The following is a 21,931-nucleotide window of genomic DNA, read 5'->3' on the forward strand; positions in this document are numbered from 1 at the left end:
GTTATCTTCGATGTTTAATGAATCACTAAAATGAATAGTTCTAGTTTTCTCCAAAAATCCAACTCGTTCGACAATATTTTCTAGTATTTTATCAATTGCAATTTTTGTCTTGGGGTTATTAATATGTGCATATATTTTGGATTTAGTTTCTTCAATATCAATATTTAAATTACTTAAACGTAAACTAATTTTTTTAATTTCATCAGTCAGGCTCAGTAATTTAATATCAATGGTAGAAACTCTATTATCTAAACCATCAATCAGCAATTTTGTGAGATTTATGTCATCTGCTAATAGTTTTATTTTATCTCTAATATTGATTATACTTGTTTGTGTTTGTAAAAAGTCTCTTGATATAGCCACACTGATATTTTCGAGTTTTTCAAGTTGGCTGTTTTGTCTGCTCTCTGCAGAAGTGCCAAACACATTCATGGTGTGTGCTTATTACATACTGATCAATATCGCATACTATCGTTTTTAATATCGTTTACGGACACCCACGAGTTATGCGAACTGTCATAACCCAACCATTTCACCAATACGTTCGATTTTTTTCTTTTAATAATTTTTTCAATGAGAAAATCGTTTGGGTAATTTGTGTCATGCAATTCATATTCATAAAAACATCCTTTTATAGGAACGCCTGTGTAATCTTTTAACATATAAGTAATTGGTGATGTATTATTAATTTTGGAAACTGAAAATATTTCAGTACTCCAATTGGCCATATATCCTTTAATAAATAAAGATTTATGAATAGATATTCTCACTTTTTGTCCGATTTTGAATTTGGGTTTTGATTTGAATATTTTTCTATGATTCAACTTTACCGATAGCGGATTTGATTCCGCCTGTATAGGCGTCATCCCAATCGTTCGATGTTTGCTGTTATTATATTTTTTGATCAAAAAATCTATTATATTAATCCATTTTTGAGAACCTCTAGCGCTAAATTCCCGATACATGTTTGTTTTTAAAGTTCTGTTAAAACGTTCCACAATGGAAGCTTTAATCGTGCTAAAAGTTGAATAATGGTTGATATTATATTTTTTTACAAGCGCCTGGAAATGCGAATTGTAAAACTCTCGACCCCGGTCTGTATGGATTAGGCGGTGGTGGCGAAGGGTAAATAGTTTAGCCATAGCCCCAGAAACGTTTTTTCCGGATTTTGTTTTCAGAGGTATTGCCCATGCGTATTTTGTGAAACAATCTATCACACAGAGTATGTATTTGTAACCCATATTTAATTTCGCGAATGGAATAACTTCTATGAGATCGGCCTCCCAAAGGTCATTTTTACTAATAACGTTAACTCTTCTTCTGATAAAATTTTTTCTTGCCGGTCTGTGCAATTCAAACGCTATACCAGATCTAGACATAATCGGGCATTCGTTTAATGTATCCGGATTCTAAAAGCTCCTCAAATATTGATATTATTTCACTGTCTAAACTTGTGTTACCCGCATTTTTCGAAGACATGAGCAGCTTTAGTCTAGAAACCAACTCATTCGGATCGTTCCAATACACATATGTTTCATCCCGATCTTTTATAAGTGGTATAGAAAGACCACTCCCACTATTGAATAAATGCTCAATAATTTCATAATATTTTTTACCGCCTTTTTTTAAACTATTTTTATCGGTTTTGAGGTGGGCCGATGTTAATATTAAAATTTTTCTATAAATATCCAAGTCTGCCCTGTTATAGTCTACCGGTCGTTTGTTAAAGATAAGTTGAACTAAACCCCTGGATAACGGATACGAGTTATTGTTAATGAGAATTTTTTCGTTGTTCCAATCAAAATTTACATTTTTTGCATTCCCGTACAATGTTATTTCCCCATCGATTCCGAATTTAGGCCCATATAATTTGTCTATTTGTTCTAAGTCAATCCTTCGATTTTCATCATCACCAATGTACTTGTTCAAATTTATAAAAAAACTATTTTCTCCTCTCTCAGATTTTGTGTTGTATATCTCATGCAAATCTTTTGCAGTGTTTTCATGTCTAATTAAATTATTTTTTTCTTCGCTCACTTTTTTATAATAATTTTTCTCATTAAAATTCGCTATTTTTTCAAGTGGGTTGATAATCGGTTTAAATGTGTCGGCAATTAAAACTTCATTATCGACACGCTGTTGTTTTAAATCATTAAATTTACGTTTAATGTTGTCTTTCGCTCGTATTAAATCGGTCAACACCGATTTGTCGGAACACATAATCGGTAATTCTTAGTTTTACAAATCACGTCTTATATAGTGACGAAATAATGGAATCCGAAACGATAACGACCATTATCTCTATCATCGTCTTTGCTAATAATGACAAAACTAAATTTTTCTCGATTCCAACCGGTCATACAAAAAGTTTTAAATTCACTAAAATTCATGTCTCCAGAACAGTGATCTTGAAATACGTGTTTTAAATTAAGTTCATCTTCCTTAAATAATATAATAAAATTAGTGTTATCTCTTAAAAGATGTTTAGGTATTCTAGAATATGATTGAGCGAGATAAAAACAATCTATGTTGTTGTGTCTTCCGCGAGAATAGTATGATTTGATAACATTCTGATTTTCACAAATCACATCATCAAAAATAAAGACTGAGTTAGGAAGTGCTTTTTCGGGGGGTACGACACTATCGTTTTCGTGAAAAGTAAAAAGTTTCAGACCTTTTATTTCTTGTAAAATTTTTTTTAAAATTATATATTTTGGCTGTTGTAAGGTTTTACTGTAGATATATACGTTCTCAAATCTTATTCCATTAATATCGGTTAACATTGCAAAAATAACATTGGTCTTGCCACTCCCCGAAGGTCCCACGATTAATCCTCTTAATGTATTTGGAAATAAAAATCCGTGTCGTTTAAATGTCGAGTCAATTGTTCCAGGTAAATCTACATTACGGACTGAGAGTTTGTGTTTTTGCTCTAAAATTCGCATGTTGTAAAACAAAATATATAATTGGAGATTTTTATAATTATCGCACACGATGAAATCTACTCGAGCAATGAAGAACATTAAAGGTGTAGGACTGCTAAATTATGTTATAAATAAGATGCCTCTAGAAATGCATTTACCATCTTATCAGTAAAAATTTCAATGTATATAATTTAGGAAAATCTAGTAAATACGTATAAATATTTTTAGGTTTTGCGGACCCGGTACAAAATTAAAAAAAAGATTGGCGCGCGGCGATGTTGGTATAAATAGCTTAGACAGAGCGTGTAAAATACATGACATAGCTTACGAAGGTAGTAATGAAAAATCGGTTCGCCATGCGGCAGACTTAGTTTTAGAAAAGCAGGCTTGGGATTCGTTCGATTCTAAAAACACAGGTTTAAAAGAAAAGGCCGCCGCATTGGTCGTCGCCGCGGGAATGAAAGCGAAAAGAAAATTGGGTATGAGCTATAAAAGCTATAAATTAAAGAATAAGAAGAAAAAAACAAAAAAGACGTCAAAAATAATTAATAGGACTCTAATAGCTGCTAAAAATAAATTAATCAGGAATAAAAAGATTAAACAGCAATCACTGTCCAGAATCATTCCAACACCTAAATATGGTGGTGTTTTGCCTTTGATTACGCTGTTTTCAGCTTTAAGCGCATTAGGGGGTCTGGCAGGGGGAATTTCGAATGTAATAAAAACAGCACACGAATTTAACACCAATAAAAAACAGGGTTATGGAATGCATTTGAAACCATATAAAGAAGGAGGAGGTATGTATTTAAAACCTTTTAAAGGAGGAAGTAATGTTAACAGCGGTGATGGGAAAAAAAAAAATCTTATTCGAAAAATAAAGTTACCCGATAATGCCATGTATGATTATGAGGTTATAAAGTATGCCAAATTGTTAAAAATACCTCACTTCAGGGGCTGTTATTGTAGAGATAATTTGCCGAAACGTTGTAACGACATAGAGTCGATGGTTATAAATTTGGATAGTGTTAATAATAGAGGAACACATTGGGTTTGTTTTAGAAAATTCGGAAAATATGTAAATTAGTTCGATAGTTTTGGAAATTTAAAACCACCCATAGAAATAAAAAACTATCTAAAAGGGTGTAATATTTATTACAATTACGACAATTTTCAAAATTATAATTCATCAAATTGTGCTCAACTTTGTTTGATGTTTCTTGTGAACACATCATCATGACGTCTATTTCAATGAACGGAAATTCATCAGACTTAGAATGTATGTTCTTCCCCCCTCTAGAAATGGAAAAAAATACAAAAATATGTCTTCTGAGTTTAGAAACCAACAATTCTATCCCGAATATAAATGATGGTAAAAATAGAATAGGTTTTAGTAGAGAGGATGGTAGTATTCAAGAGATTATTATTCCGACGGGCTCTTATGAGTTGAGTCAAATAGAAAATTTTCTAGTAAATGCAACGTCGGAACTTGGTATCACATTTGAACTTAAAACCAATCTAATCACTTTAAAATGTGAAATGCAATGTGATAGGCATATTGATTTATCTAAGCTGGATAGCATCGCAGGCTTATTGGGATTCGGAAAAAAAATTTATATGGCCGATTATAAACACGTTTCGGAATATGTAGTTAACATAATGAACGTTAATTCTATAAAAGTTCATTGTAATCTGGTTTCCGGTTCATTCGATAACGGTTTACCAAGTCACACTTTACACGAATTTTTTATGAATGTCCCCCCGGGATTTCATCTATCTGAAGTTATTGCAAACCCCGTTTATTATCCTTTAAACACCACATTTATAAATCAATTGCGGGTAACATTGAAAGATCAAGACGGAAAATTAATTGATTTAAGAGGAGAGCCGTTATCGGTACGTTTACATTTAAAACGCGATAATTAATGGGTTTAAAATTTGCTAATAATCGAGGGCAAAAAAAAATAAGCGGTGTTGTTAAAAAAAATATTACCAATAACAAAATAATAAATAAGAAACTCCACACTCTATACAAAGTAAAAAATACTTTGGGTCAGCGAAACGGTTCATTTATAGGAGGAGAATTAAAACGCGAAAATAAAAAAAGAACAAAATTGAGTAAGAATAATTTATTTTTTTTTAAATCGTTACGTGTATTATAAAAATGGATAGCTCTTTTTTAAATGTATTGGAAAAATATATTGATGAAACACCTATCGAAGATTTGCAATTTCGTTCGTATTTACCATTTTCCACTACGGCACTCTCAAATGGTGATCATATTCGAATAGCCGTGCAAAATACCGATTCATATACTTTATTATGCGAAAGTTTTATATACATTGAGGGTGAAGTGAAAAATAGGGGGACAGCTGGTGAAATAGCAATTGCAAATAATGGTTTAGCTTTCTTATTCGATTCCATATCTTATGAAATGAATGGAGTGGAGATTCAAAAAATTAAAGATCCGGGAATAACTAGTTTGCTAAAAGGGTATTGTTCTTATTCACTGAACGATGTGAATAATCTCCAAAATGCATACTGGGACCCAAACTCAACGTGTAACGAATTTTCAAAAGAAGATTTTAAATTTTCGGGCTGTATCCCCTTATCACATATTTTTGGCTTTTGCGAAGATTATCGTAAGATATTAATTCAAGTTAATCATCAAATTATAATGAATAGGGCGATAAATGATAGTGCAGCGATACGAGCGAAGATAACAGATGGTACGACATGGTCGAATGATGGTGCGAAAGAACTATTAAAATCCAGTATTAAGTTAACAAAAGTCGTATTGAAATTACCCGTAGTGCGTGTTAACGATCGTAAAAAATTAAAATTGCTGAAAATTGTTGAAACTCGAAAAAACATTTACTGTGCTTTTAGAAATTGGGACCTATATGTATACCCTGAGTTACCGAATACGGAGAAAACAAGTTGGATGGTGAAAACTAGCTCTAACATTGATAGACCTCGATACATAATAATAGCTTTTAACACAGTACAATCTAGCGATTCGGGGGATCGCGCACAACAATTTGATTCATGCTCGTTAGTTAATCTAAAAGTTCATTTAAATTCGTTCGAGTATCCTTATGAAAACTTTAATGAAAATTTTGATAAAAAATTAATTACATTATTTTATCAAAACTATGTGAATTTCCAACAAAACTATTACGAAAGAAAAAAGTCTAAACCATTATTTAATAAAGAAGAATTTATAAAATACGGTCCCGTTTTTTGTGTAGACTGTACCTGTCAAAAAGACGATGTGAAAACTTCGACTATAGATCTCAGAATCGATTTTGAATCCTCAAGTAAATTTCCAGTCAAAACCACCGCGTATTGCCTAATTATACACGACCGCGTAATACAATATAATCCATTTAGTGGCGAAGTTCGAAGGTCGTAAATAGTGTAACATTATGAACCACACATTAACGTTTATTATAGTCATTATTTTTAAAATGAAGTATGTATTGTGTAAATACGAAAAAAAGTATGCATTGTGTGAAACGATTAAATATTTACTTTCATATTAATACCTATTATCACTAAGATCATAGTCTCAATTTTTCTCGATTATTTTTAAGTAAGATAACTATTGTATTGTTTTAACATTATTAAATAAAGTAAACATTTGTAAAAAAACAATCAAATATTTATTTAAAGCTATTAATATTATGACTATTGACATAATTTAACATTATTTAATTTATTTTTAGCTATTAATATTATGACCATAGGTATAATTTGACATTGTTTAATACTTCTCAAATTCCGGTTTGCTAGAATAAAAAATATATATTAATAATAGATTGTAACATTCACAATTAACAGACAAATTGAATACCTTAGTCGGTAATGACCATGAGCGCAAGTGTTTATTCGATTCGGTAAAATTACACGTTTATCGTCCAAACGGTTCAATGTCATTTTCATCGATTTTATTGTAAAAACATCATGTTTATACGACCTTATCGAAACATTTTCCCTATAAGGCGTGTACTTATCATATTTAATTAACGGCAATGCAGGGTTATCTGCCCTTTCATGAATGTTTTTGATCACTTTAGCACCGCACACGATAGCCGCCTCTTTGGCTTCAGCAATTTTGCTTACACCATCTACATTTTCATCATCTTTGGCAAACAGACATTGTTTCAAATTTTCCACAATCAAATGATTTTTTGTAACATGTCTTCTAATTCCCTTGGCTTTGATTTTTTCGGTCCCCTCGATATTAAAACCATACGCCTTTGTTCGTAGACTGACAAACTCCAGTATGGCCTTCCCACCACACTCGTCCGACCAGAGACCCGGGATTTTTTTGCGAGAGGCCGAATAGCAAAAATGGTCTTTTGGTAACGACGACGTGTCGAATTGCTCCATTAACTCAGGTTTTTCCTTGATCTCCGCATAAAAATTTTTAGTCATTACATAGTATACTAAAGAATCTAAATTATAAATTATTATATAATAAATTTAATTTAAAAATAATTATCATCATTTATTACCCGTATCACCATTCATTAGCATAATTCGATCTTTAAAATGTTTCTTCATATAATTATAGTGGAAATCGTACACCAACGTTTTAGAAATGTCAAGTATGCAGAATCCCACATACACCGGTTTTGTAAAATGAATAATTTTGTTATCTAATACAAATATGGATAAATTTTCGTTGTACGTAACACAATGGTTGAACGTGTGCTTTTTAATCAATTTGGCAGCACGTGTAGGATCGTTCACGAGTTCCATTTTTTTTCTAAATTCGACACGTTCCATACACTTACCTTAATAAAATATAACATTAATATAATTTATAAACTGTTATAATAATATTTTTCATACCAAAAACAGAATTATTCATTAATTTGAAAAAATCTTTTTCGAAATCATTAGTAGCCGCTTGTCGCATTTCCGTGTTCAATTTAATGTACTTAGAAAGCCATTTAGATTGCTTAAATTCTAAAATTTTGTGCACCTGTAATTATAACAGTAAAATATAAAATAAATAAAAAATAGCATTCAATTTTTATACTACTTTTTCAACTTTAAGTCCGTTTTCCATCGCCTGTTTTAAATTTAAATAATGTATGACATAGTTTTCTTTAGTCTCTAAAGTTGAAAGCAATTTTTTGGCTTTAGCATTTTGGGGTATTTTGTTTTCGGGTAGAAAAGGCAATTCATCGTGCATATCATGCAGTCCTTTCGGATACGACATAGTTACTTCCAGTGCAAGCCCGATGTCTGAATCTTCGTCCATCTGCTGCACTCTTTTCAATATGGTTTCCTGGTCTTCATCAATCCACCTAAACCCGGCGTACGGAAGATTTTGTGACATACTCCAACCGTACAAATTATTCACATCCAAATAAATAATTTCAGACCTGGGCTCGTCGGCGTTATAATTCGGTGTTTTCAAATTATTTGCCTGAGCATATTTAAGTACAGAATTTGTCATACCACCTCTAATACCTCTCGAAATAAAAATTTGTTTTTCGTAGTCGGATATAAGTTCTAATTTTATTTCTGTGTGTAGCAGCATCGCGTCAAAAGATAAACCGGCACTTGTATAATAGTATGCAGGTTCTAATCTATACTTCTCCAAACAGAGTCTTTTAAAATTTGAAAAGATATCTGCTAATATAAGGACATCGGTTTTTAAATACAGATCTGAATATTCCCCCAAATTTTTACATTTAAAATGTTTCCAAACAGTTTGCGCGTGTATATAATCTTCATCACTAATGTGCGATTCAGTCAATTCGTTATAAAAATCTTTTTTACTAGGTAATTCTGTATTTTCCAACACATCATAATTACTCGTGAAAGAATATGGATATACACCTTTACGCGTCACCAAATCTATTTCCTCCGTCGAAAAAACTTTCGCTGTTTCCTTAAATAAATGTTTGCCAGCAGAGCGTAAATTGTCCGCAAGTGTAGCCAAACTGGCGCCCATAAATCTGAACGTGTCTATGAATCTAACACTAAATCTATCCGAAACATATTTTGAAAAACTTATGTATTTTTCTTCGGTAGACGGTATTAAAGAAATTCGCTGTTTCGAAAAATTTAATTCGCGTACAATAAAATGAGCATCATAATTACTTAATCCATGAAAAAAACAAGGTACAAACGATACTGTTTTCAATTTTAAATTGCAATTGCTGCATAATGTATGTCTGAATTTGCCGCTTAAATGATCATGATCGGCAACTTTGTGATTCGAATCACTAAATTCATTGTTACACAGATCGCAATTTGTTTTTGATCCGTGTATTTCAGTTTCTTTATCAGTTATGATAATTTCATTATTTGTTTTTAACAGTTTTTCAATTTTCACAGCTTCCTCACATACATCTTTTACAAACCGAGCGGCGACATCTTCAGACCGACTATTTTTATTTCCCCTATATATTTTTGGTTCTATCATAATATTAAAGTGTTTTAATAACTCAATTGGAACACTATTCGCCGCTTTCACTAAAAAACCATAGCTCATCGGTTTATGTTCTTGAATATCGCGGGTTTCAGACCCCCTTTTTTTATCCGTTTTTTCTAATAGAGCTTCAAAATCACAGTATATTGAGAAAGGGTGTTCCTCCATTTTTTCATAAGCATCGAATTGTAACGTAGTCTCCTCCTCCGGCATTATTGGTAAAAATGGTTTATTTTCTCCACAAATTTTTTTATGCTCATTTAATGCCTCAAACCCACAAAGTTTATATTTTTTTCGAATGAAATTAAAACCCAAAAAACATCTTCTGCAAAAAACCATTTTTGAAGTATTTTTCGTCATTTGACTTTGTACTAGACCCCCAAAATTTGATATATACATATAATGATCATTGCCAATACTATTGGACACTAGCAGTAAATCGAAATGATCTCTTTTTTCATCATCGGCTATTCTTAATGGATAAACTAAATTTTCATCATTCGCACAGCCGCTTTTATTTTTTTTTATAATTGACAATCCATATACATTAACTGATGTATTTTCATTATTTTTTTCAAAATTTTTTATTTCGTTAATAGGCGTAGGAAATGATAATCCGGAAAAATTATAATTGTGTTTTAATGATCTATAATTAGTTCCAACAATATGAGCATTATTTTTTCCTCTCATTTTTTTAGCCAATATCGCCCATTTAAAACAACAAGAGTCGATATTTTGAGGATTTATAATACAGTGTTTATTTTTAATATCTTTCGGTAATTCTATATATGAGCTGGCCGACAATGGGGAATATTTATAAACGCCGAGAAGTATCCCATCTATATTTAAAAATGTAAAATTGCTCCCCTTGCCGGCGTAATTCTCCTCCTCTTCAAATAATTTTTCGAATGCTTTATCAACAATCTTGCCAATATCACTGTAGGCAAATAATTCCTCGGCACTTGTTTTGAAAGAACGATTTTCATTTGTGTCGAGTTGATTTGGTATATTATAAGTGGACTCCAATTTTAAATTAAATTTGATAGGACCAATTTTTTTTAAACACTCATCTAATTTATTAATTAGTTCATTTTTAATTTGAAATAAAAATGTTTTATAATCACCAACTTTATCCATATTTTTTTTATAAAACCAGAATATATTGTTTAGTGATGAGCCTATTAATTGAAAAGTTGTCGATGTAGTTTCATCCAATCGCATTTGTTTGACCCGTTTACTTTTAACTGTATTATCATTATTAGAATTACGGTTTCTTTTAAAAGACATTCCACTTGTACTCGGCTGTCTTACAAAACCTTCATTTTCTGCAATAAATAGACTCTGTTTATCTACTCATATTTATTAATTATTATTATTATTATTACTTACCACACGACTGAAATTTCACTGAATCAGGATGATTACCGATCGTTATATTATAATCAATCCCGTATTTTGTGAGATCTATATTATGTTGTAATTTATTTAATTCCAATAATTAAATTATAAAAGTATTTTTATTACTTACGGTGCACTCTTTGAGTGTGACGCTCAAGAGCGTTTTTCTCTGAAAATGTCAAACTGCATACATGACATGGAAATCTAATTCCGTCGTGTTTTATTCGANAATCTAATCCCGTCGTGTTTTATTCGATGCCTCACTAAATTTCTTTTGACGGAAAAAGTTTTTTCACACTTTTCACAGTGAAACATATTTATAATATAAATTTAGTTAAGTCAATTAAGATTCTAATAAGCATCAGTGATTCATACTGTAAGTACCACGATGTGATTAATGCTTTATTATAAATCGGAAACTGTCTCTTATCTTAAGATGCGCGTTAATGGCCTGTGAGTTAAATACATTTTACGCCCCTCCGTATATTGTGCAAGAGAGTTGTAGATATATTATATTATTGAAGTGGTTATTATCAGTGGTCCACAATCAGAAATTAATGCAGTATAAATCTAGCCGTATCCAGGAAAAAATGAGCGAGATAATAAGTATCAGCAGTGATTCGAGTCAAGATTCAACAACTTTAGATGAAATAATAAGTATCAGCAGTGATTCGAGTAATTTAAGTCACNGAGCGAGATAATAAGTATCAGCAGTGATTCGAGTAATTTGAGTCGCGAATTATTAACTTTTGAGGACATATTTAACGGTTAGAATACATTTTTAATTACGACTAAATAATATTTACTAATATTTAAAAATTAATTTAGCTGAAAATACGCAAGGTTTTAGTGATAGTGATAGTGATCAAGCTAACATTACAATCAACAGTTAACAGACTAACATTTCAATCAATAGTATACAACCGGTTAGCGGTAAGTAATGATAAAAATGTTATTTTATGAAGAAAATAACAAACATTTTTTTTAATTTACATTATAGTCCTGAATTGCGAGTGTAATACAGTAACGATCGATTTTACAGTAAACGGTGTTCGGTGTATGTATACTTTAACATTGGTCCACATAATTTAAATCTAATTAAATTCTAATTAAATTTTATTTTTATTCAGCTTCGTATACAAGCAGCAAACCTATTGGTATAGTTAAACCCGTTAGACGACGAAATAGACATTGTGAGTTTTTATTTACAAAAAAGTGTTTTTAAATCCATTTATGTATTCCTCATATAGGGGTGTAATTCTCACCGTCTATTAAAAAATATCTAATTTAGAGCATTTAAAAATTATTCGATCATTATTTTATTCTTTTAAAAGTCCATTATTTTTTCTTAAAGAATGACGAGTGACAAGAGAAATATTTTGGCTTATTCAAAATTGAGCATTAATGCTCATTCTCCATCTAAATCGAGTATGTTCGCTGCTGGGTATGACTTGAAAAGGTAAAATTATTATTTAATAATATAAAATTTTGAAAAATACATGAGTTTTATTTTTATTATTAGCGCACACACTTATACAGTGGAGGCACACGGAAAAAAACTAATAAAAACCGATCTCCAGATAAAACTTCCTCTCGGGACATACGGACGGATTGCCCCGAGGTCTGGGTTGGCGAGCAACAATTTTATCGACGTTGGAGGTAACTTTAATTTATATTGATGAAATACTGTTTGATATTATTAATTAAAATATATATTTTAGCAGGTGTTATTGATGGGGATTATAGGGGAAACATAGCAATTCTCCTATTTAACCATTCCGATGTGCCTTTTAATATTAATCCTGGTGATAGAGTTGCGCAATTAATATGTGAAAAAATTACATATCCCGAATTGGAAGAACTTATGGTAAAATAATTTAATATTTTTTTTTTTAGATTATTATTATTATTATTTATTCATTTAATAGGATTTGGATGAAACGGATCGGGGTGAATGTGGCTTCGGGTCAAGTGGAATCAAATAACTGCTCGCAAATTTTTTATTTTTTTATAATGTGTACATTCAATAATTATTTGTTTATTATTATTTAGGAAACATTTTTATTATTTAGGAAACACTATTATTTTTTTTGTTAAGTATATAGGAGCTATGATGACCAAACAGTTGAGATCAGTCGTGTCAGGATAACATTGATCTATTCAGCACTGAGATGTATTGTATCTAGTTAAAAATAATTCGGTGAGTTATTTTTATCTGGACATAATATATTTCAATGTTGAATATATAAAGTTAACCTCACTCGTCCGATCTCAACTATCGAGTCATCGTAGCACTTATATCCATAAAATATTATTATACGTCATTATTGTTATTTATTTTTATTAGCATATTATAATTTATATAATAAAATAATTATTGAAAATTGGTATTTTTTTTTTATTAATTAATAATTTTTTTAAGAATATTTATAATTGGTACTTTTTATTGAATTAATAATTCGTCCAATGATGATGAATATATCCATTAAATTTTTAGTTAAAAATAATAGATCAAACAAATATTTGCTCACTTCATAATATTTAATAAATTATTTATTTACTTATATTATTTTTCTGTATTATATATGATTTATACACCTTATGTGACATTATATAAGAAGTTACTTTTTAAAAATAATTAAGCAAATTATTAACAATTCAAATTAAATCATTTATTTATATTTTTTAAATTTTTCAAATAAAATCAATCAGAAATTTGTTTTTTGGAGTATTACCCCTGTAGACCAAATGCATGTTTTCGTCTTCTGTACTGTTGAAATTAGCAATTTCCTCTTCAGACATGCTAACTGATTTTGGCAAATAGACATAAAATATCCCCGAAATTTTTTTTTCATTTTTAGAGCTCAACGATTTACCTTCTACAAATATTTCAATATAAATATTTTAAGAAAAAAAATATATTTAAAATTCGATTACCACTATTTACGTTGGTGCCAGTGTCTGACAACTGGCACTTTATAGACAGACCGAATTGAGTTTCCATTCTTGTTAAATTCAATATGATATATTTTCTATTAATTACCAGTTCGCCGATGGATTTATGAGTATTGCGCACCTGTTGTTGTAATTTTTTCTTTAATTCTTCCATCATGTCAAAATAACGTAGAATACAAAAGAAACTGACGAATTTTCAGGTTGAAATCGAAAACTGATAGATTTTTAGGTGGAAAACATCCATTTTATATATTTTTTCAATGTAAGTGGGAGAAATAAAAATACAGTAAACATATTAGAGGTTTTAGTAGATAAACGGTGATATGTCTCTTCCACCATGGGTTTGTTGTCCGCCCGACGGCGCCATGCTTGAATAAATGCCCTTGGATTTCGTCCGCCAGGTGGTGCGCCGTCGGGTTTCGCGCGTCCGCCGGATGGTGCTGCATTGGGTTGGGNTGCGTCCGCCGGATGATGCTGCATTGGGTTGGGTTGGGTTTCGTCGGGTATGACTGGCTGGGGTTTCACGGGTCCGCCAGATGGCGCTCGGAAGGGTCGGGTTGCGTTGGGTCCCGTCGAGTTAGATTGCGTCGTGTTTCATTTACTCCTCCCCACCTCCGCCCAATCTTAAATGGGAAAGAGGTTGAGGAAGTCGAGCCGAGGGGGATGGTCGGCATACAAATTATAACTACTCNTTCACCCTAGAATGAAAAAATAAACCATAGTTATAGGTTCCTTTTAAATATTTTAAAATACGTTTCACCGCATTCCAATGTATTATCAGAGGCTTTTCTAAATAGCGACTGACAAGATTTACAGCAAATGTTATATCAGGCCTTGTGATCTGACTTAGATATAACAAACTTCCTACTGCTTTTCTGTATGGAACTTCCCCTGCTTGTAATGATTCAGATAAATTTGCATCTAATGAGTGTTGTGGATCTGCAAGAATGCATAGGGCGTTGGATTCAGCCATATTGAATCTCTCCAAAATGCGTTGACAGTATAATGACTGATGTATAAATATTGACCCATCTGATCTCTGATCAATTTCAATTCCCATAACTACAAAAGTTCAAAAGTTCGTAGCATCGAAGCTAAAATAAATTTTTTTATAATAATTCTTACATTAAATGATTATATCAAAAATAATTTAAAATGTTGTATATTTTTTATTAATTTTAAACATTTTTTTACGGTTATTATATTTTAGAATTAAAATAAATGAATTTACACAAGTGTTAGTTTAAATATCGAAATTTCAAAAGCCAAAAATATATAAATAATAATTATTAATTTTATATAAAGTGAATGGTTGATAATAAAATATTTGTAATACATTATAATAATTATATTAGATTATTGTTACATAATATTATTATAATAAAACTAAACAATAGATTGATAAAGAAAAATATAAGATTTGATATTATAACTTATAATTTTGTTGTTTTTTACTACAAAATGATGTAATAAAATTAGTGTAGTGAGTATTAATATATTTGTAATACTAGAAAATAATTGTTCAATGAGATAATCTAAAAGAATCTCGTTTTTACGAGGTTTCCTCAAATTATAATGAATAAGAAAATGTCTAATCATATTGTGTATAATAATTTTATAATTTTCTATCACTTTATCAACAAGATTTTCTCTTGTGTGTCATAATATTCCAAATTAATTCGTATATTTAACAACGGCGTTCTTTGAAACGCTTAGATTTCGCAATAATGTATGTATCTCTTCTAATTTCTCTAGAATATAACTATTAGTTTTGTTAGTACATTGATAGTATTTGATCAATTTTTTGTATAATTAATCTCATTAATATATCGTCTTGCCAATTACTCTGTTTTTTCGATAAACGATTTCAATGATTTAACACAATCGTCTAATCAGACTGATTTTGGATTTAACAATAAACGCCTCTTAAAGCTATCTTAATAATGATGCGTAATTTACCAATAATAGTCAGTACATTTTTAAATAATTGTATACTCGTGTAGATCACTCATTTATATTTTAACTTATTTTACTTATAGCATTTTACTAAATTACATTTTTTTTCGAGTTTTAAATCAATTTACCTACAAAGATAATTTTATAATCATGAGTGTTATGTCTAACAGTTGGAAGTAAGTCACCATCCAACACTTAGGTACTAAGAGTACTGTTTTATAATTTACGATATGTGCAGTTAAAATTATGCGAGAGTTCTAAATTGGCTACTTATTAAATATGTTTATTTTGGCAATAAGTTTTGTGTAGTTCACGTATTCGAGAAATAACTATATATATATATTTTTATTATTGAAACTTTTATTCAGCATGTTAAATAATTAACAGTCCAATATTTTTATTTAATTATTTTCAAGATTAATAATAACCTACCATTCTATTTAACTAAGTAACTAAAATATTTATAATGTTTTTTCAGATTGATATACAGTAAATATATTAGAAATGCTCAAAATTTCGTAAAAATCGTTATTTTTTTTTTCGTTTAATCTTAATAAACCATTTTAATACTAATCATAGTAATCACTTCTACGTAATTTTTGATCGCCTACTCAGATGGCATTTCGGGTGATTCTATAGATATTGAACTAATGGCAAATTTGCAATACGTCAGACATAAACTTGACAAATACGTACTGTTTATTTATATTTATTATTACAATTTATTTATTTATAAATTTATTACAATGTATTAATACATATAATGAATTACACAGTTGAGACTGACGCATTCGACTGTGTTTCGATATCTTTTATAAAAATAAGAACAAGAATTAATATATGTTCACACATAGTATAACGTATTAAGATAGCAAACACTAAAACACAAATTATACAACAGCGATAACTCATCCACATCGTTTCCATTGAAAAGAAGTTTCATTGGTTATTCCTTTGGTGTTAAAGAATGTCAATATTTACTGATTTCAAAAGATAGTGAAATTTTTTGAAGATTACCCTCATTTACGCGTTACGAGAAAATTTATTCACATTATTGAGTGTAATGTGTTCAACACATGGTATGATTTGTAATCTTTTGACGTATTATTAAAATAAACGTACTACTTAGACCTGAGAAAATGGCGACAAGCTTAAAAAACAAAATAAACAATATTCTAAATTTATTTATTCTGTGTCTGTACTCCCACATTCGAACAATCGGTAATACGTACACTACACTGGCATTACTAAATTAAATATAAGTAAAAAGCCCCCGAATTTAATAAAAAAGTTATTTTTGTGTAAAAGTACAACTTTTTTATATTATTTTTTACTTAACATTTTTTTTTAATTATTTATATTTATAGTGTAGGTCAAACACTATAATCATATAGGCATAATGGTGTAACATTTTTTTAATTAAATTTATTTAATTTTATATTACAATGCAAAAAGGAGTTATAATTTATTAGTAAAATAAATCATAAGAATAGTCACAAATAACTTTTGCAGTTTTTTTTTTTAACATGAGTAACAAAAAAACTGTATATTTGTATAAAATGATATCATATAAGATACCATAACTATAACTACCATATTTAAATAATTTGCAGTTAGCGTTAATCGATTATTGTTGCGCTCCATAATACTTTTAATTGTTTCTTATTTTTTATTTTATTAAAAAATTAGATTTTTATTTCGGTAAAAATGAAAAACTTAGTTTTCTTGACATTTTTTATAGTACTTTGCGCCTTGATTGAGTTAATATCATGTAATAAAAGAGTAGCTATCAATTTCTTAAACTCATTTCTGAAACATGATAAATGGGAGTCATTTCAGATTGGCAAAATGTACGACTTCGTTAATAATAAACAAGTATATAAATGTTTATATCTAGTGGAAACCCCCGATAAAGGCAAAAATTATGTTACGAAGAAAAATCTATCTGAAAGACTTAATGGAGCAAGGTTAATGGTAAATTATTTATACACAGATTCATTAATATTTGTCACTACTTTTATAACTGAGCAAAAAAGTAATTGTGATAGTTTTAAGGAATTATTACCTGTAACACTAAACAGAGATGAGTTAGACAAATGTGTTAAGATATTGAAATCGTTTATTATAAAAACAAGAGATATGACAGAACTATATATTGGTGTGATTAATTATATAAAGAATTTGTCAGGTAATATCAAAACTGACAATTTTATTTTACCATTTTTAGAAGATTTAGATAAATTAGCGCTAAAATTAATGGCTATAAAGAATAATGTTGATCAAGATATGGAATTAATTTGGAAAACCATGACAGATTTTAAAACACGTCTTGATAATGTCATCAAAAAGTATCACATTTATTATACAAAATATAATTGCTCCAATAGTGGTTACAGTTATATTCAAAATAAATTATTTAATGGTATTAATGCGTGCATTGAAAGTGAGTATACAAATTTTGGTTTTAAATATGATAAAGAAAAACATGAAACTATTTATGAAAAAGATTGAAAAATGTAAGAAAATATTTATTAAGTTTATGTTTTGCATATTGTAATGTTCATTTAAATTATAACTTAATGTATATAACTCATCATTTTGTAAAAAAAAACAACAAAATTATAGGTTATAATATCAAATCTTATATTTTTCTTTATCAATCTATTGTTTAGTTTTATTATAATAATATTATGTAACAATAATCTAATATAATTATTATAATGTATTACAAATATTTTATTATCAACCATTCACTTTATATAAAATTATTAATTATTATTTATATATTTTTGGCTTTTGAAATTTCGATATTTAACTAACACATGTGTAAATTCATTTTTTTTAATTCTAGAATATAATGACCGTAAAAAATGTTTAAAATCAATAAGAAATATATAACATTTCAAATTATTTTTGATATAATCATTTAATATTAAAATTGTTAAATAATGTCATTTTCGCTTTGATGCGAATCTGAAAGGGTATTTTAAACACGCTTATATTAGTTTCACATGAATGTTTGTTTGTTTGTAACTCCACGCGGCACGTGTTATTATGTCACGTATCCCGTCGTGTATGACCTTGAGACTAGACTGTCGTAACGCATTCACCCCACCCCGCTCACCACTCACCGCTAACACAATTTTCCTGTATAATTTTATTTTTGGTTTTCGTACCCGTATACGCGTGCGTGTCATTAATTATATATATATATATATATTAATTACTGTTAAATATTTATTTTAATTACTTTTAAAACTATATATTAATACGCTTTATTCCCATTAAGAGATATATAGTGTATTTATTCCGATTACGGGGAATGATTGCCGTATTGTCATTTTTCGTCACTACCTTCACGTTGCGCGCTTGCTGCTTTCCTTGGATGTGGTAGCCGTTTCTCAGACTCCCACTCCGGAATCGAACCCTGATTTCCCTTTACCCGTTACAACCATGATATTGATAGTTACGACTATCATAACATGTAACTAAAAAGTGAAAAATAAATATAGTTTAAAAAAACTAATCTTGAAATCNAACTACGTAAAAGTATCATGCACTAAGTATAGCTGTGTTTTATGGCCGGGCGGGTCGGACTAACGTTATACCCGAGGTATAAACGGCGGTAGGAATATATATATATATACGTAAGGCGCATTAGACGCGGGCGTTATTGGTCAGTCAAAATAAAAATTTGTTTACATATATATAATATTGATGACAAGCACGCGTGTACGGGTACGATAACTAAAAATAAATTTTTATAGGAATAGTGTACCGTCGTATTGTGAGCGAGGCGTGGGGAGGGGTGAATGCGTATAACAGTCTAGTCTAGACAACGGAATATGCGATAACGCGTGGCGTTTGGAGAGTTACAAACTTACAAACAAACAACAAACATACACGTGAAACTAATAAAAGCGTGTTAAAAAGAAAAAATTTCCTTTGAGAATATATAAATTGTTATAATTAACCAACTAAATACTAGTTTAGGAAAAAAGTAACACATGCCCTTTACTATAAGAATTGGTTCTTTTATTAAATTTGTACATTTTCATAGCAGGAGAAATGAAAAATTCAGAAATAACTGATGCATTAATTTATTATATTTGCAAGGATAATGTACCATTGTCCACTGTTGAAGGAAGTGGATTTAGACATTTTTTACAAGTGTCTTGTCCCCTTTACACAGTTCCATTAGGAATACTATTAAAAATAAATTGGATTTAAAATATGACTATTTATATAAAGCGTTTTCAAATAAATCGAAGAAAAATAATAGATTTACACTAATATAAGATATTTGAACAGATTTTCAAATGAATAGTTATATTGGTGTTACCATAAACTTTTTAAAAGGCATTCAATTTATATGTGGTATTATTTCAAATTACTTATTATGATCTAATTATTTATTTTTACGTATTTATTGATTAAAATGTATACATTTTTAAATATTAGATACATGAGTTAAGTAAGTCTCATACATCTGAAAATATTAGTGAGGCATTTGAAATTATTATGACTGAATGGGAAAATAATCAACACCAAATTATTGCTTTCGTAACTTATAATGGTAATATCTATTTATTACATTTGTATACTACACTCTCATTAAATTAAAATTGTTCTTTTTTAGCTGCAAATATGAAAAAAGTAGCTAATGATACATTTGGCATATATAAAACAATCCCATGTTTTGCTCATACTATAAAACTTATAGCTAATAATGCATTAGAGAATGGTATTGATTTAAATCAGATGATTGACAAAATTAGAAATATTGTAATATTTATAAAAAATAGTGTTAATCCTAATGTTGTATTAAGGAGTATCCAGAAAAATTATGAAAAAAAAATAATATGTTATGTTTATTATGTTTTAAAATATTGTTTTTCAGGTTTACCAGAAGGAAAAGTTTTAAAATTATTATTGGACATCAAGACTCGTTGGAATAGTTTATATTATATAATAGATAGATTTTTACATTTGTATCGTGTTGTTTCTTTTATTTTATTAGAAAGGCCAAATGCACTTGATTTAATAACAACTAGAGAAATATTAATTGTCAAAGAAGTTAAAAATTTTATGCAACCACTTGAAGACTTGACAAAAAAAATCTCTGGTGAAAAATATACCACAATTAGTACAATTTTACCATTGATTAATTGTTTTAATAGTGCGGTGAATAATTGTCAAACTATATCTTTAATTGGTATTGAATTAAAAAAATATATATTTTTTGAAATTGACAAGTGTTTTAAGAATCTAAAAATATTCAATGACTTTCCTCTAGCTACATTACTGGACCCTAGGTTAAAATTAAGTTTTAATTAAATTGAAGATGTTAATTTTATTAAAATTTTTCTTATAGATTCAAGAATATTCATTATAAATACCCTGTTCGCTACTAAAAAGCTATTGAAATTGTAAAAAATATGTTGATACAAAAAGAAAAATCTGAATGTGTACATTGTGTTAAACCTACTCCATCAAATGAACTTGCTATTCGCGGTGGCCGAAAGGCGGTGCGAACCGGTCGCTCGGGCGCTGGACAAAAAAGATAGAAAAAAGTTACTTAATTCTGTTTTTCATGTCAACGGTTACTGTTACTTACTAAAAAGAAGGCGCTTGTATTTAAACATCTATTTATTTAAACTATTGTTAATATTCAATAACATTGTTTCATCTTTGGAATTAAGGCTTCTAGTGCTATTGCGTAATTATTGTTACTATATTTACGCCTAATTACCCTGATTACATCAAAATGAAGTCCTATACCTAACTTATATTATATTGCTCGTCAAAAATTAAGTATAGTCGCAACCTCTGTTCTATCAGAACGTTCATTTTCCAACTGGTCAAACAGTCAAATATCTAAAACATGAAACAGATTGATGGAAAAACATTTATCTATGCTTGTCTTCATGAGTTCTTTGAGTGAAGCAGATTGATTTTCAATAGTCTTAAAATTTTATAAAAAAAAAAATATATATATAGTTATATATTTATTTTATAAAAAGTATTAAATATCTTTTATTTTGATTTGTTTTTCAAATAATGTGTCTACTTATTTTTGTTTACTTAATATATTTTTTTAATTTAAATAATTCTATTATAATTATTTTAAATTAAATTATAAACTACACATATTACACCGGCACACAAAAAAAAAAAGTTGTCTGTACTTTTGACCGGACCCATCTACAGACATGTATTTTGACCCGCTGAATCCAAATTTGAAGTC

General features: G+C 29.3%; 5 protein-coding genes across 6 annotated transcripts in view; 3 read left to right on the forward strand and 2 right to left on the reverse strand.

Annotated features, from left to right (window-relative positions):
- Positions 1-4,157: 4,157 nt before the first annotated feature.
- On the forward strand, positions 4,158-5,276 carry LOC126902058 (uncharacterized). Its single transcript, XM_050679080.1, has one exon. It carries the CDS (start codon positions 4,158-4,160, stop codon positions 4,845-4,847), a length of 690 nt encoding a protein of 229 aa, XP_050535037.1. The 3' UTR covers positions 4,848-5,276.
- A 1,411-nt stretch (positions 5,277-6,687) lies between these two features.
- On the reverse strand, positions 6,688-10,065 carry LOC126902059 (uncharacterized). The gene is made up of 6 exons (XM_050679081.1): positions 9,392-10,065; positions 7,975-9,346; positions 7,782-7,914; positions 7,442-7,723; positions 6,778-7,381; positions 6,688-6,712 (listed from the first exon to the last, which is right to left on the reverse strand). Exons 1-6 carry the CDS (start codon positions 10,063-10,065, stop codon positions 6,688-6,690), a joined length of 3,090 nt encoding a protein of 1,029 aa, XP_050535038.1.
- Positions 10,066-11,504: 1,439 nt separating this feature from the next.
- LOC126900339 (deoxyuridine 5'-triphosphate nucleotidohydrolase, mitochondrial-like) lies at positions 11,505-13,106 on the forward strand. Of its 2 annotated transcripts, none has more exons than XM_050675991.1 (7): positions 11,505-11,706; positions 11,774-11,830; positions 11,904-11,966; positions 12,128-12,232; positions 12,296-12,432; positions 12,495-12,640; positions 12,702-13,106. In XM_050675991.1, the coding sequence occupies exons 4-7, from the start codon at positions 12,129-12,131 to the stop codon at positions 12,756-12,758; spliced, it is 444 nt and encodes a 147-aa protein (XP_050531948.1). In that variant the 5' UTR covers positions 11,505-11,706; positions 11,774-11,830; positions 11,904-11,966; position 12,128; the 3' UTR covers positions 12,759-13,106. The 2 variants fall into 2 exon arrangements, with proteins under 2 accessions (XP_050531948.1, XP_050531949.1); XM_050675992.1 differs by having other exon boundaries at positions 12,498-12,640.
- Positions 13,107-13,422: 316 nt separating this feature from the next.
- Positions 13,423-14,111, reverse strand: LOC126900340 (uncharacterized). Its single transcript, XM_050675993.1, has 2 exons — positions 13,711-14,111; positions 13,423-13,652 (listed from the first exon to the last, which is right to left on the reverse strand). The coding sequence occupies exons 1-2, from the start codon at positions 13,883-13,885 to the stop codon at positions 13,468-13,470; spliced, it is 360 nt and encodes a 119-aa protein (XP_050531950.1). The 5' UTR covers positions 13,886-14,111; the 3' UTR covers positions 13,423-13,467.
- A 2,515-nt stretch (positions 14,112-16,626) lies between these two features.
- LOC126902060 (uncharacterized) overlaps positions 16,627-21,931 on the forward strand; it is a 9,583-nt gene continuing 4,278 nt past the window's right edge. Inside the window, exons 1-4 of the mRNA XM_050679082.1 lie at positions 16,627-16,763; positions 20,146-20,260; positions 20,324-20,515; positions 20,585-20,641. Of these exons, the coding sequence (XP_050535039.1) occupies positions 16,761-16,763; positions 20,146-20,260; positions 20,324-20,515; positions 20,585-20,641 (367 nt within the window). The 5' untranslated portion in view covers positions 16,627-16,760. The remainder of the gene's footprint in view (positions 16,764-20,145; positions 20,261-20,323; positions 20,516-20,584; positions 20,642-21,931) is intronic.

Source organism: Daktulosphaira vitifoliae, unplaced genomic scaffold (genome assembly GCF_025091365.1).
Source record: "Daktulosphaira vitifoliae isolate Bord-2020 unplaced genomic scaffold, ASM2509136v1 Scaffold_3, whole genome shotgun sequence".
NCBI classification, from domain to species: domain Eukaryota; kingdom Metazoa; phylum Arthropoda; class Insecta; order Hemiptera; family Phylloxeridae; genus Daktulosphaira; species Daktulosphaira vitifoliae.